Source organism: Diabrotica virgifera, chromosome 4 (genome assembly GCF_917563875.1).
Source record: "Diabrotica virgifera virgifera chromosome 4, PGI_DIABVI_V3a".
Lineage (NCBI taxonomy): Eukaryota > Metazoa > Arthropoda > Insecta > Coleoptera > Chrysomelidae > Diabrotica > Diabrotica virgifera.
Genome location: NC_065446.1, coordinates 220,256,385 through 220,272,034, shown reverse-complemented (window position 1 = coordinate 220,272,034; position 15,650 = coordinate 220,256,385). Strand labels below are relative to the sequence as shown.

Here is a 15,650-nt window from a genome sequence, read left to right as displayed (position 1 = left end):
TCGTTAAAGAGTAAAGTACCTTTATATTCCAGAATATCAAAAAATGCTATTACGAAAAGTTGTTTGAAATTAGAAACTATGTCTAAATATACAATTACATCATTCTAACCGAAAAAAAAATTTCAATTTTTTCTCAAATTACGGATACTCATCATCATTTTATTACAATTATGATAACTATTTTATTATCACTTTTACGAAAAAAAGTTATTCTTCATAAAATGCTCTCCCTGGTCTAAAATCTAAGATACAACCATCAGATATCAAACTTTTTTAATTTTATACCAGGTATGTAAAAATATGAGTTTTTCTTAAGAGTTCAGTGCCTTTATTATTCACAATATTTTAATTAGAAGGATGTAATTGAACACTAAAACAAATTTTTTAATTCCAAACAACTTTTCTTAATAACAATTTTTGATATTGTGAAATGTAAAGGTACTTTACTCTTGAGTGAAATTCATATTTTTTGACATACCTCGTATAACATTAATTAAATTTGATATTTGATGATTGTATCTTAGATTATATACGATGCAGAGTATTTTATAAAGAATAACTTTTTTTCGTAAAACTAACAATAAAAAAGTTATCAATAGGTTCCAAGTTACGCAGACATACTGTATAAGAGTTAAAAAAATTTTTTGCTTAACCCGCGAGTAGTCGCGCCGTTAGATAGAATCTCACATTTTATCCTTTTTCGCGATAACTTGATGAAAAATTTTGCAATTTTGAAAAAATTTCGTAAGTGCCTCGAGGAAGAGTGTAGTAATGCGTAGGATTTTTTTTTATTTTTTTTCTTCTTCTTCTTCTTCTTTTTGTAGAATTTATGGCTTTGGGGAGAGTAAATTAGCTTTAATAATTGTTAGAAATAATATTTCTAACATAACAAGTAAATAAAAATAATATAAAATAAAAATTTGTTGTAAATTCTTATTTAAATTCGTATTGTAAGATAGAATCTAACACGCGACTATTCACGTTACAGAAGTGAGCGCGACTACTCCCGGGTTAACATTTATTATTGTTGAAGCTTATTATTAAATGTATTTTAGGTAAGTTTTACAGAAAAAAGTTTTGATCACTTTGTATAAACATTTTTTTAGCTGGTAATTTTCGGTTTTTGTATTACATTTTTGTTATCTTTCTTAATTTTCCTAAAAAGAAATAGTTTATTTCATTTCTGAAGTAAAATAATTTAGTGAATTTTAAAGATTACATCCTAAGCTTTAAAAAAGCACTTATAAAACTGTAACACATCTGTTCAAACTTGAGTAATACCGTCTTGTGGTAATTCTATAAAACTACGAAGATTTCAAAAATTACATTTTTGTGACGTCATATCATTTGAATTAAATTCTTGAGATTTTTTTTTGGATGAAACATCATTTAGTAAGATGCTTGAAAGGTAAGTTGTGCAAAATTAAGAGTTTTATTATAAGAAAAATTGTATTAGTTACACATTTTTAAATCATTTTTAAACAAAATTCATGTAAGGCTCACTTTCAGCCCACACCGTACTTATGCCCATACATTTTATTTCTTTCTATTATAACCATAAGATAGCTTAATTATTCTTCTTTCATGTTCAATTTGTAAAATTTCATTTGATCCATTAGTTAAAGAATTACATTAAAATAACTCAACCGCGCACTTCGCCGTACGTTAGTTTACAGTGCGCCAATGTTTGTGAGAAGGGTGACTTTAGCGTTATAAATAAAAAATTATAGAATATACAGATTTAATTTTAGAAAATTCTTTACATAAGGTTTTTTTTGTAAAATTTTCTAAATTTTTCAATGGTCAAGACAGTTTTTTTCTAAAATTTATATTTTCGGAGTTATTTAAAAAAACATCTAATTTCGTAGTTCATTTGTTTAATAAAAAATGAAGCACCCACTTCTCGAGTAGAACTTTTTGATATGTTGTTTATTAAACATTTCTTAACGAAATTACAAAAAGTTCTATCTTGTTTGATTTTTTCCGAAGTGAAAATCTATATGCACTCCCCTAGTGATGTTGTTAGATCTTAGATGTTTAATTAGTCCATTATATGTTTTATTAGCAATATGTATTCTTCTCTTAAGGGGATGGGTACGTATTTTCGGCTGCAATGCTATTCAAAGGGGGATTCATTTTTTTCGAATCCTGAGAAAACTAAAAAGTATTTTTGAAAAATTTAAACCAAGAATGAAAGATTACGTTCTTACCGAGGGCCGAAAATCCCTGAAAATTTCTATAATTTTTATTTTAATAAATTACAGGGGTGAAAAAGTAAGAGAAAATGTAGTGTGATTTTTAATTTCAAATATCTCATTCAAAAGAAACTTTTTATTTATTTTAAGGGACTTTCGGCCCTCGATAATAATTTAGTCTTTCATTCTGCGTTTAAATTTTTAAAAAATAATTATTAGTTTTTTCAGGATTCGAAAAAAATGGACATAACGTCCGTGGTGATATTTTCCAAATCGAACTTTAGCTATCTTTGTCATACAACGCACTGAGTAAAATAGAATATAATGACAAGACAGTGACAGTTTTAAATATATGACATGGCATCGAGAATATTTTGAGTTGTTGATTAAATAACATTGATAGTGTATTTGATAAATAATTGATTTAAGACGTGAACTTAATAACAAGTTATTTATTGTTTATTATTTATGAAAGATCCAAGCAGAGAATACATCAGGATATATTCTGCGATCCAAATATTTTTTTGTTAAAGATGTTCAAAATTGTAAGCGTTCCATAGTAACAATATGTTATTAAAAAATCACTTTAACACTTTTCTTCTTTTCTCGATTGAGTATTAGTTTTTGTTGTACATATAAATTATTACAATCACAGAATACATAGTTAGTGAAAAAATTATCACATTATACAGTATGTCCCTGTAAGTTATATCCATATGGAAAACTTTTTTATTATTAATTTTACGAAAAAAAGTTATTCTTTATAAAAAGCTCTGCATGGTCCAAAACCTAAGATTTAACCATCAAATATCAAAATTTTTGAATATTATACGAGGTATGTCAAAAAGTTTGAATTTCACTCAAGAGTAAAGTAGCTTTATTTTTCGTAATATTGGAAATTGCCATTATGAAAAGTTGTTTGGAATTAAAAACTATATTCTAATATGCAATTACATCCTTCTAATTGAAAAAAAATTTTTTTCTGAAAAATTAAGAATATTATTATTTTTTCAGTTATTTCAAATCTCATAACTCTTTTATTATTAATTTTACGAAAAAAAGTGATTCTCAATAAAAAGTTCTGGATAGTCTAAAACTTAAAATACAACCATCTTATATCAAATTTTATCAATTTTATACGAGATATGTCAAAAAAGATAAATTTAGATCAAAAGTAAAGTACCTTTATAGTTCAGAATATTTCAATTAGAAGGATGTAATTACATACTGAAACATAGTTTTTAATTCTAAATAACTTTTCATAATAACAATTTTCGATATTGTGAAAAACAAACGTATTTTACTCTTGAGCGAAATTCATATTTTTTGACATACCTCGTATATAATTGATAAAATTTGACATAAGATGGTTGTATTTTAGATTTTAGACTATGCAGAACTTTTTATTAAGAATCACTTTTTTTCGTAAAATTATTAATAAAAGAGTTATCTGAATTAAAATAACTGTAAATAATGTTAGTTATCCATAATTTTTCAAAAAAAAATTTTCAATTAAAAGGATGTAATTGCATAGTAGAATACAGTTTTTAATTCCAAACAACTTTTCATAATAGCAATTTTCAATATTGTGAAAAATAAAGCTACTTTACTCTTGAGTGAAATTCAAACTTTTTGACATACCTCGTATAATATTCAAAAAATTTTATATTTGATGGTTAAATCTTAGGTTTTGGACCATGCAGAGCTTTTTATAAAGAATAACTTTTTTTCGTAAAATTAATAATAAAAAAGTTTTCCATATGGATACAACTTACAGGGACATACTGTATATAGTAAATTTTATTAACTGAATTAATAATTTGCAATTACACAAATAACAGTTATCCAAGAACATTCAAAAGCCATCTCTTTAAAGTTAATGATGACATTTTCAAGTAGAATGACATTCTAGTAATCTTTACATATCCATACCAGTGTTAATTTTACTACACGTAATTTGCCGTGTAAAGACAGAAAAGGTAGGGATAGCCGTAAAATATTTGCGAATTACATATGTACCGATGGCCTTAACTTCTTCACATTGCACATTGTAATGCAAATTAATATGGTCAAGGTCCTCAAGTAGGGGTACTTTTTTTCTGATTCACCATTAGCTCGGATGATGATGTTTATGTTGAAAGCGCTCAGCTAAAGAAATAAATTATTTACACATTTTGATATACTATTTTTGATATAATATTCATTGTCAGTGCTGGAACTGGAATACTTGTCAGAAGGAGCAAAGATAAGTCTGTCGCCCCCTTAGCTATTTATCCATTTTCATTACTTATTGCTTTTTATTACTTATTACAAAAAGCACATACCGTTTAGACTTTTCGTGTTTATTGCCATTAGAATCGCTTTCCACTTCAATCGCAGAATTTTTAGTACTTAATCTTTTTTGGTTCGATTTTTTATTGTTTTGTTCTTTATTTGTACCTACAAAATTGGAACACACTTTAAATAGTCATAATTAACTTAATAATTACACAGAATGCATATACGAAAAAAAAGAAAATGAATATATGCGTCAAACTTTCTAACTGGTTACCAACAATGACAGAGCACTACATTGCTCTTTAATAAGTTGTCATGTAATAACTATTGGTATATGACTTATTCTGATTATATAAGGTTTGTTCCAACGGTTCCAACACAACGAAGAAGAACCGTTATGTAACGATCACGTTATTACTATATTATTAACGTGCCATGGGTTCCATGGTAACGAAATAATACGTTCCATGTTACTGCGCAGGACGGTGATCGTTACATGGACGGTTTCTTGTTGTGTTGGAACAAACTTATAGTAATATTTGTGAAAAGTCAAAGACTGTCATGGCTGGGACATGTTCAGCCACAAGAAGACACGAAAATGACAAAGAAGATATTACAGTGTAAGCCGGTAGGAAGGTGAAAAAAGGAAGGCCCAGGACGAGATGGTTGAATGACGTGGAAGACGACCTGAAAACCATGAATATAAGGCAATGGAGGAGAAGGGCACAAGAGAGACCTGAATGGAGAGACACAACCAGACAGGTAAAGACCATCCAGGGTTATGATGCCAAAAGAAGAAGAAGGAGAAGAAGATATGACTTTTGAAATTGCTGATTACGAATACAACTTCATTTTGAAGTATAATATTCAGAACCTATTACTTTAGTCCAAGCAATAAAGCACTGAACCTCCGAAAAAAAAGGACAAGGCGGATTTTAATAATTCTTTTTGCATTCGATTTGTGAATGCGCCAGGAAACTTTGTGAACCGGAGCCATGATATAATATTGAAAAATTGCATACAAAAATGCATTCTTAAAGTGCATCTCAAACAGACAATAAAAAATATTCAGAACTCGTCAATTATCGGCGGAAATGAGTTCAATTTTGTTACTGGGTTTTTGGGATCGCTGAAAACGAATATAACGTCAAAAGTGATCTCCGGAGTACCTGGTGCCCAAGGTACCTACTGTGTACCTTGTCTTGTGGAGTTTTCGGCAAATTCATTAAAAATTAGTCAAAAATCATTACTCGGGGGTTTTTGGGGCCGGTAATGACGAATATGACATCGGAAGTAATTTCCGGAGTACCTGGTGCCCAGGGTACCTACTGTTTACCTCGTCTTGTAAATTTTTCGGCAAAAAATGTATTAAAAAATTAGTCAAAAATAATTACTCGGGGGTTTTTGGGGTCGCTACCGACGAATATGACATCGGAAGCGATCTCCGGAATACCTGATGCGCAGGGTACCTACTTCTTATGGAGTTTTTGGCAAATTCATTAAAAAAATAGCCAAAAATAATTACTCGGGGGTTTTTGTTTCGCTGACGACGAATATGACATCGGAAGTGCTCTACGGGGTACTTGGTACCCAGGGTACCTACTGTTTACCTCGTTTTATGGAGTTTTTGGCAAATTCATTAAAAAAATTAGTCAAAATTCATTACTCAGGGGTTTTTGGGGTCTTTGACGACGAATATGACATCGGAAGTGATCTCCGGTGTACCTGGTGCCCAGGGTACCTACTGCTTATCTCGTGACTAATGATTTTTGACTAATTTCTTAATGAATTTGTCGAAAACTCCAGAAAACGAGGTAAACAGTAGGTACCCTGGGTACCAGGTAGTTCGTAGATCACTTCCGATGTCATATTCGTCGTCAGCGACCCAAAAACCCCTGAGTAATGATTTTTGGCTAATTCTTCAATGAAATTGCCGAAAACTCCATAAGAAGTAGGTACCCTGGGCACCAGGTATTCCGGAGATCGCTTCCGATGTCATATTCGTAGTTACCGACCCCAAAAACCCCCGAGTAATTATTTTTAATTAATTTTTTAATAGATTTTTTGCCGAAAACTCCACAAGAGAGGTAAACAGTAGGTACCCTGGGCACCAGGTACTCCCAAAAATCACTTCCGACGTCATTTTCGTCGTTAGCGGCCCCAAAACCCCCCGAGTAATGATTTTTGACTAATTTTTAATGAATTTGCCGAAAGCTTCACAAGACGAGGTAAACAGTAGGTACCCTGGGCACCAGGTACTCCGGAGAGCACTTTTGACGTCATATTCGTTTTCAACGATCCCAAAAACCCCCGACTAACAAAATTGAACTCCTTTCCGCCGATAATTGACGAGTTCTGAATATTTTTTATTGTCTGTTTGAGATGCACTTTAAGAATGCATTTTTGTATGCAGTTTTTCAATATTATATCATGGCTCGGGGTCACAAAGTTTCCTGGCGCATTCACGAATCGAATGCAATAAGAATTATTAAGACCCGTATTGTCCTTTTTTTCGGAGGTAAGGCCGATTTTAGTGCTTTATTGCGTCGTCTGCTTATGTATTCTTTTTCTCATGATCATCTTTCAGTGCTTCACAGTTTTTCGATTTCTTTCTAACGCATTAAATTGTATGTGACAGAAAAAAGGCACGTCCGTGATTACAGACATTTACAACATTTATTCTAGTTATTCTAGTTGTCGATAGATGGCGCCATAATAAAAAAATAATTTTTTTTTAATTAGATAATAATATTACAAATATAATCTGTATAATTTATAAGACTATACAAATCAAAGAAAATACCATTTTATAAATGCAAGAAACACATTTGATTTGTTTTTATTCCAAATTGCAAATAAAATGTGACAACTGTCAGATTTAACTAAAATGTCATGTTAGAATAAATGTCATAAATGTGTATTATCACGGACTTACCCTTTTTCCTATCATTTGTTACGCACTGAAAAATGCTCATAAAAAGGACAATACAACCGTCAATACCTACTCAACAACCGCCAGAATCATCTAATATGCGTCATTTCACACCTTTTTATTCAAACACTGCCAGAAATGCAAAGGCAGTTAAAGGTAGATAAACCAACGTGATTTTGGTGATTTTGAATCTTCTTGCTATATATTTTGAGAATATAAACGTTAGTTGCAGAACTATGCAGAACTTTGTATTTTTTGAATGTCTCTTTACAAAATTTTGATTATTTCAAGTATATTTTTACTGTTCATTAACAAATTGTATGCATTTATTGTTATCAAATTTTAAGTCAACTTATATTTTACATTGATACATACTTGAAAAATACGAATTTGCTTTACAGCTATAGAATTGATAAACTACAAAATGTTTTACAGAGATTTCAATATACGCGTTCTTTCTCACTTTCACTGCCAGCCAAAATAACGTCGTACATGGTTCACTTGTCCCTGAGCTATGAATAAGAATACATTCGGTCTGATTCTTATACCTGCGGATTACGACTCTACGAAAGTATGAGAAAACAACTGTAAACATGACAATCCCTAGATAGGGAGTTTTTTTTACTTCATGACCACGTTTTCCACATTTGGAAGCACTGTGCGCCGGTAAGTAGTTCCAAATACTATAGATAATACTGTAATGCATACAACTCTTGACATTTCCCATTCATTTTGAGGAAGCAAAAAAATAGCGCTATCTAGCGGTATGAGTAGGATAACCAGAGCAATCTAACCTTACATTTATAAAATTGCTTTATTATTGTTTTTGTATAAGTGTTTGAACTATTTTTATTTTAATTTAATTTAGTAAAATTAGCTCGTTATTCAAAAATTTATAAAATTTGAATGTTTACGTCAAATTTTACGTTGTCAAAACGTAGTTCAACTCAAGCCGACAGCGGCGCTAGTGGCAACGTGCTTCCAGATTTCTGTGCGAGTTGGATGTCTTACAGTCAATAGTATTTGGTAGTTCTTTCTTTTTATGTCTCTCAAAAGGTTCTCAACGAAAAAACCAAATTAGAATTTAAGTAAGTAGCTATAAATTAACAATTATATCAAGTACATATTCATAACTTACTCTTATTTGGTTTCAAATTGTCCGTTGAAATATCTTCCTCATTTGTTTCAGATATAACTCCAAGGTTGCCATTCGACCTAAAACATTAAATTTAAATGAATCAAAAAGCATATATTCATCATCAGGGCGGAAACTATGATACTCGTTAGAAGGAACAAAAGTAAGTTTGCCGCCCCCTTTGCTATTTGTCCATTTTCATTACTTATTACAAAAAGTACATACCGTTTAGACTTTTCCTGTTTATTGCCATTGAAATCGCTTTCCTCTTCAAATGCAGAATTTTTAGTACTTAATCTTTTTTGGTTCGGTTTTCTATTATTTTCTTCTTTATTTCTACCTACAAAATTTTAACCCACTTTAAATAGTCATAATTAGCTTAATAATTACACAGAATGCATATACGAAAAAAAAAAAGAAAAAGAATATATGCGTCAAACCACGTCAAACTTTCTAACTCGTTGTTCCGGAAACGCGTATTTAAAATCTAAATTAAATATTAGCGCGCCATACATTGAAATTGTCGATTCGTTGTTCCATTTTTATTGGCCTGACGGGCGAGAAATTGTCCTCGTCTCGTCAACTCGCTAAAAAATGTATCGCCAGTACCCTGACTCAATCAGAGTTGTACACATATTATGTGTGGTTAAAAATTTGTAGACCATACGTAAAAATTGTATTTTGTTGTTTTGAATAAGTGTTTTTAATCATTTATTGTTTCTTAACTCCTTTATTTTATACATGAGTAAATACAAAATTTCACCTAACTGTTCAGTTTGTAGTAGACTATATTGGAGTCTACTTATTGTATTTGTGATTTTATTACCGCCAAATTCAGCGAAGAACTATCAGATTTGTGGTGTTTGGGCTAAGTTTGAGCCGTGGCCGTTCGAGACCAGCAGATTACTTCGACCAGCAGAAGTTCCTTGATTTGAAACCAGCCACCGGGAAGTGCAATAATGGGACTATGGTAGCTATACAGAACTTTTTGAGTAAACATTTTCAAATAAATTTACATTCATAGACATTTTGAATTTTGACTCCATATTCAATACACGTTTAGATTGGTTCTTTTTTTAATTTAATTATTGTTTTATTTTGTAACCTTTTTTTGTCTAGGATAATTAAACCTTTACTTTCTCAACTCGCTTTATTAAATTAATCTTAGTTAAAGGATTAGATATAACCTTTTACCACCTCTTTATGGGGTGTGATTTTTGAACCAAAGCGTTGGTAACTAACATACAGTCCACAGAGGTCATTGGGACCTTATTTAGTCAATAACAAATTGTGAATTTAACCCCTAGTTTGTCCACTGGTTACCAACAATGACAGAGGAATACATTGCTCTTTGATAAGTTGTCATGTAATAACTATTGGTATATGACTTATTCTGATGATATAAGGTTTGTTCCAACGGTTCCAACACAACGAAGAACCGTCATGTAACGATCACGTCAAAGAATACATATCTATCACGTAGGTAGGTATTCTTTGATCACGTTATTATATTATTAACGTTCCATGGGTTCCTTGGTAAAGAAATAATACGTTCCATGTTACTGCGCAGGACGGTGATCGTTACATGGATGGTTTCTTGTTGTGTTGGAACAAACCTATAGTAAGATTTGTGAAAAGTCAAAGTCTGTCATGGCTGGGACATGTTCAGCGACAAGAAGACACGAAAACGACAAAGAAGATTGTAACGTTACAAACGTCATATCTTTGATATTTTATTTTTAAATAATTATTTTACTTTATTTTCTTTAATATTTCATTAACAATAATTTTCTTCTATTTGTTTTACCAGTTTTCTTCGTTAAAAACTCGTTGGCGCCCTCTTTTATTATCCTCTTTTATTATCTTCTTTTATTATCTTCTATTTACTATATCTCATTTCATCTAACATCTAAATCAACATACTGAACATACGCCGTACATTGTTACTCTGTAAGTGTCTGTTTTTCAATACGGAACATGCCCGCCACTGCCTATGTCGCACTGTCATGAAAGTGACACTTCATCCCTACTCGCTGTCATTTTATTTCTTCAAATGGCGGTGGTAATCTTATAAAAGGCATGTAATGTGAAAAATAAATCATTTTTATTCCAAATCAAATCTCCTCTTGGGGTGAGTTTTCATACAGTTTTTTTAATAATTTCTTACAGTCATTATATTCCATCTATACCTAGCTTCTTATAACATTTTTTCTAATATTTTTTATATCTAACCTCCAATGTCAAGCCATGTGTTCTGATATTTTAGTTTTAAATATATTATCTTTTAATTTACATATATGCACGTTTAATAATCAAAATTTTAACTATTCTCCTCATCTAAATTCCATTTAATTTACCCTTGCCATCTACTATTTTTGGATACTATTTGGCAAAGGTACAATTTGGTTATTAACTTCTTGATTGTTGATATGTGTGTTTTTATCTTATAGTTTTTGGGAATAGAATAAACCTTTCTCCCTCCGGGAGCCTCCAACATCAATCCATCCACACCGGTGATGGAACTAGGACTATACAACAACGATTGACCATGACATCCAGACTACAGCACCCAACATCTACAGCTGCAGGGGCTTAGGGCCGAAGATCCGTCCAGGCCTACAAGAAGTCTACAGCAGTGCCATACGACATCAAGAAGTTACCACCAGATACCAAAAGCCATAAGTATAATCCAGAATTGTTAGTTTTTGGCAAGAATTTGAATATATTTGTTAATGCAATTTACTAAGTCATATTTTTATTATATCTTTATGAACAATAAACATGATTAGTTAAAAATACTGTTTTGTTTGCTTCCATTCTAAATTTTCAGAGTTCATTTCTAAGATTAGGACAAGACGAACACACACCTGAGTGACTGAGCTAAGCTGTGGGTGTAACGATGGCTATCTTGGATGATTGGGGTAATATTTTTGGATATTATTTCAATTAGCTGGGGTAGTCCATCGCCTTATTTCGTTTCAAGATATTACAGTATAAGGCGGTAGGACGGTGAAAAAAAGGAAGGCCCAGGACGAGATGGTTGGATGACGTGAAAGACGACCTGAAAACCATGAATATAAGACAATGGAGGAGAAGGACACAAGAGAGATCTGAATGGAGAGACATGCAAAGATCCATCCATGGTTATGATGCCAAAAGACGAAGAAGAAGAAGAAGATATGACTTTTGGAATTGCTGATTACAAATACAACTTCTTTTTGAAGTATAATATTCAGAACCTATTACTTATGTACAACCGTCAATACATACTCAACAACCGCCAGAATCATCTAACATGCGTCATTTCACACTTTTTTTATTTAGACAACTGCCAGAAATGCAAAGGCAGTTAAAGGTAGCTAAACCAATGTGATTTTGAATCTTCTTGCTGTATATTTTGAGAATATAAACGTTAGTTGCAGAACTATGCAGAACTTTGTATTTTTTGAATGTCTCTACAAAATTTTGATTATTTCAAGTATATTTTTACTGTTCATTCATTAACAAATTGTAGGCATTTATTGTTATCAAATTTTAAGTGAACTTATATTTTACATTGATACATACTTGAAAAATACGAATTTGCTTTACAGCTATAGAATTGATAAACTACAAAATGTTTTACAGCGATTTCAATATACGCGTTCTTTCTCACTTTCACTGCCAGCCAAAATAACGTCGTACATGGTTCACTTGTCCCTGAGCTATGAATAAGAATACATTCGGTCTGATTCTTATACCTGCGGATTACGACTCTACGAAAGTATGAGAAAACAACAGTAAACATGACAATCCCTAGATAGGGAGTTTTTTTACTTCATGACCACGTTTTCAACATTTGGAACCACTGTGCGCCGGTAAGTAGTTCTTTCTTTTTAGTCTTTTATGTCTCTCAAAAGGTTCTCAACGAAAAAAACCAAATTAGAATTTAACTTAGTAGCTATAAATTAACAAATATATCAAGTATTCATAACTTACTCTTATTTGGTTTCAAATTGTCCGTTGAAATATCTTTCTCATTTGTTTCAGATATAACTCCAAGGTTGCCATTCGACCTAAAACATTATATTTAAATGAATCAAAAAGCATATATTCATCATCAGGGCGGAAACTAGGATACTCGTTAGAAGGAACAAAGGTAAGTTTGCCGCCCCCTTTGCTATTTGTCCATTTTCATTATTATTACAAAAAGCACATACCGTTTAGACTTTTTCTGTTTATTGCCATTGGAATCGCTTTCCTCTTCAAATGCAGAATTTTTAGTACTTAATCTTTTTTGGTTCGATTTTATATTATTTTCTTCTTTATTTCTACCTACAAAATTGTAACACGCTTTAAATAGTCATAATTAACTTAATTACACAAAATGCATATAAAAAAGAATATATGTTACTTTCTAATTGGTTACTAACAATGACTGATGACTACATTGCTATCTTTAATAAGTTGGCATGTCAAAGTGTATTGGTAATAGGTCTGGATCCCGCGTATGAAAAAAAGTTGATTAATAGCAAGCTGAAAATTTGTTAATAGTTTAAGGGTGTCTAGTCGGACAAACTTTGATATATGGGAACACTGGAACAGGAGAAGTTTTAATTGTGGAACAGGTTAAAAATTTGGAACGATCAGACCACGAAAACGTCACATGTATTTTGTCTGACAGAACTTCCCATTGATTTGTTACCCTTTCATTAAGCTCTCATGCAAAAATCAGACTGCTTAGACGGAGAGGCAGCGCTGAAAAATCTCTTTGAATTTACTAAGGCTAAATTTTTCACAGTTCATTACTGTGATTGTGTAGAGAAACATACTGCGGTCGGTCAAGCGAAACGTAGAACAGGGGTTACTGAGAGGGTATCAAAGTTGCTTGCCTACGAAGGTAATTAAATCCATTTACTAAGGCTGAAAATCAGTACACACATTCTAAATTGAATATAAATAAAAGTTATTATAGTCGGTCAGCTGTATGACGGGACAGAGCCGGTCGGTCGGCCCCAATGAATGTACACTTATTATTAGAGGATTATTCACTATATTTTGACCCCCTTGTAAACTGCTTTATTTACAGAATTAGAAAAAAATGTAAAATACAAAAGTTATTCGATTTTTTAATTATGATTTTTTGACATATATATCGTACTAGTGACGTCATCTATCTGGGCGTGTTGACGTAATCGACTATTTTTTTAAATGAGAATAGGGGTCGTGTGCTAGCTCATTTGTAAGGTTATTCAATTCTCTATACAGTACTATAAACATTAAGATCATTATTTATACAGGGTGTCCAAAACATTTTTTTGAATTATTAATTAAACAATTAATTTAATTAAAAAAATGTTTTTTGGGCACCCTGTATAATTAATCATGTTAATGTTTATATTACTGAATAGGGAATTGAATAACCTTTCGAATGAGCTAGCACTCGACCCCTATTCCCATTTAAAAAATAGTCGATTACGTCATCACGCCCAAATGGATGAGGTCACTAGTACGATATATATGTCAAAAAATCTTAATTTAAAAATCGAATAACTTTTGTATTTTACATTTTTTTCTAATTCTGTAAATAAAGCAGTTTACAAGGGGGTCAAAATATAATGAATAACCCTGTACATTCACTGGGGCCGATCGATCGGCTCTGTCCCGTCATACAGCTGACCGACTAAGTAGTAAGTAATAAGAAAAGACAAACGTATTTTACTCTATTTTTGTCATACAATACAGTAAAAATAACAAAGCAATGAAATATTCGCAAGCAGCGCTGCATGCTGAATATCTAGCTTTCGTACCGTACGCGGATCGATAAGCCATGATCGTATTTCTACGTTGGTATTCGGAGTTATGTCGGCAGATAATCTGATTTCAAATTTGCTTCTCCTCAGCCAATGTAAAAATCACCGGGGTTACACGCAGAGTGGCGAGTTCAAATTTCGGGCATATCTACCGCTTATAAGCAATTTTGTCAACTGCATACAAGGAGCTGTTTTCGTGAATGTGGGGTTACCAGCATTTGACAATGACGGGCTTCGTTGACTGATTTTGTGGAATTATGAAGATTGTTTTTATTTAATTATTTATATAAATAAATATATACCGGGTGGTGAATCGTCAAACAGGCCATAGGAAACTCAATGTAAAATTCTAAACTGTTGAATTACTGCTTCCCTAATTATTTTACATCAAGTCATGAGGAACTATTTGTAGAGGATTGAAATCTGTATTAAAAACAAAAGTTAAAATTGTTCTACGATTTAAACACATTCCAAAATTTTGAAAAATATAATACATTTTCCACAGTAGGTATGTGTGTAAAAGTGTGCCACACGTTACCATTTAACTGACAGTGCGCTCACTATTGACTGAATAAAACATCTTTATTATTAATACTTTTTCCTCAGCTGAGAGTATCTTATAAAATTTACTGTCTTTTAAACAATAAACGATAAAATAAAAATTTTGACAGTTCAAATATGGTTAATTATAATAATTTCATTGTGACCGAAGGCAACCGTTACATACATTATTGCACTGTGTGAAGGCTAACTGTGGCGTTATATTCTAAAAATGAATTACATTTTTACAAAATTTTGGAATATGTTTAATTCGTAGAACAATTTTAACAGTTGTTTTCAATACAAATTTCAATCCTCTGCAAATAGTTTCTCATTACTTTTGATGTAAAATAATTAGGGAAGCAGGAATTAAACAGTTTAGAATTTTACATTGAGTTTCCTATGGCTCGTTTTCCAATTCACCACCCGGTATATAATTATTTATATTAAAAATATTAAATATTTATATAAATATATATGTATTAGGGTTTTGGAGAATGGCGAAAATGTGAAAAGTGGGATACAGAAACCATAAATAGCTCGAGAGGATTTTTGAAGTTTTTTTTTAACTTTGCTTTTTTCAGAAATATTTACATTCTCAGATAATTTATTTAATGTATTGCAATGCAATATAAACGAGATTGGTTTCTGTGTAAAAAAATTAGCGAATTTAAAGATGTTATTAACAAAAAGAGAGATATGACTTTGAGAAATGCTGAAATAATATGATGGCAAGAAGTTTTGAGCCTAAAAGGAAACGCATACGCACTGATAATGTT

General features: G+C 31.5%; 1 protein-coding gene across 8 annotated transcripts in view; it reads right to left on the bottom strand.

Annotated features, from left to right (window-relative positions):
- Nucleotides 1-15,650, bottom strand: part of LOC114326396 (putative uncharacterized protein DDB_G0286901) — an 84,186-nt gene that overhangs the window by 46,858 nt on the left and 21,678 nt on the right. For 5 of the 8 annotated variants that reach the window (XM_050648682.1, XM_050648685.1, XM_050648687.1 and 2 more), the window contains exons 4-8: nucleotides 12,739-12,853; nucleotides 12,518-12,594; nucleotides 8,765-8,879; nucleotides 8,543-8,619; nucleotides 4,520-4,634 (exon numbers count right to left, since the gene is read on the bottom strand). In XM_050648682.1, the coding sequence (XP_050504639.1) occupies nucleotides 4,520-4,634; nucleotides 8,543-8,619; nucleotides 8,765-8,879; nucleotides 12,518-12,594; nucleotides 12,739-12,853 (499 nt within the window). The remainder of the gene's footprint in view (nucleotides 1-4,519; nucleotides 4,635-8,542; nucleotides 8,620-8,764; nucleotides 8,880-12,517; nucleotides 12,595-12,738; nucleotides 12,854-15,650) is intronic. The other 3 variants (XM_050648690.1, XM_050648689.1, XM_050648688.1) reach the window with 3 other exon arrangements.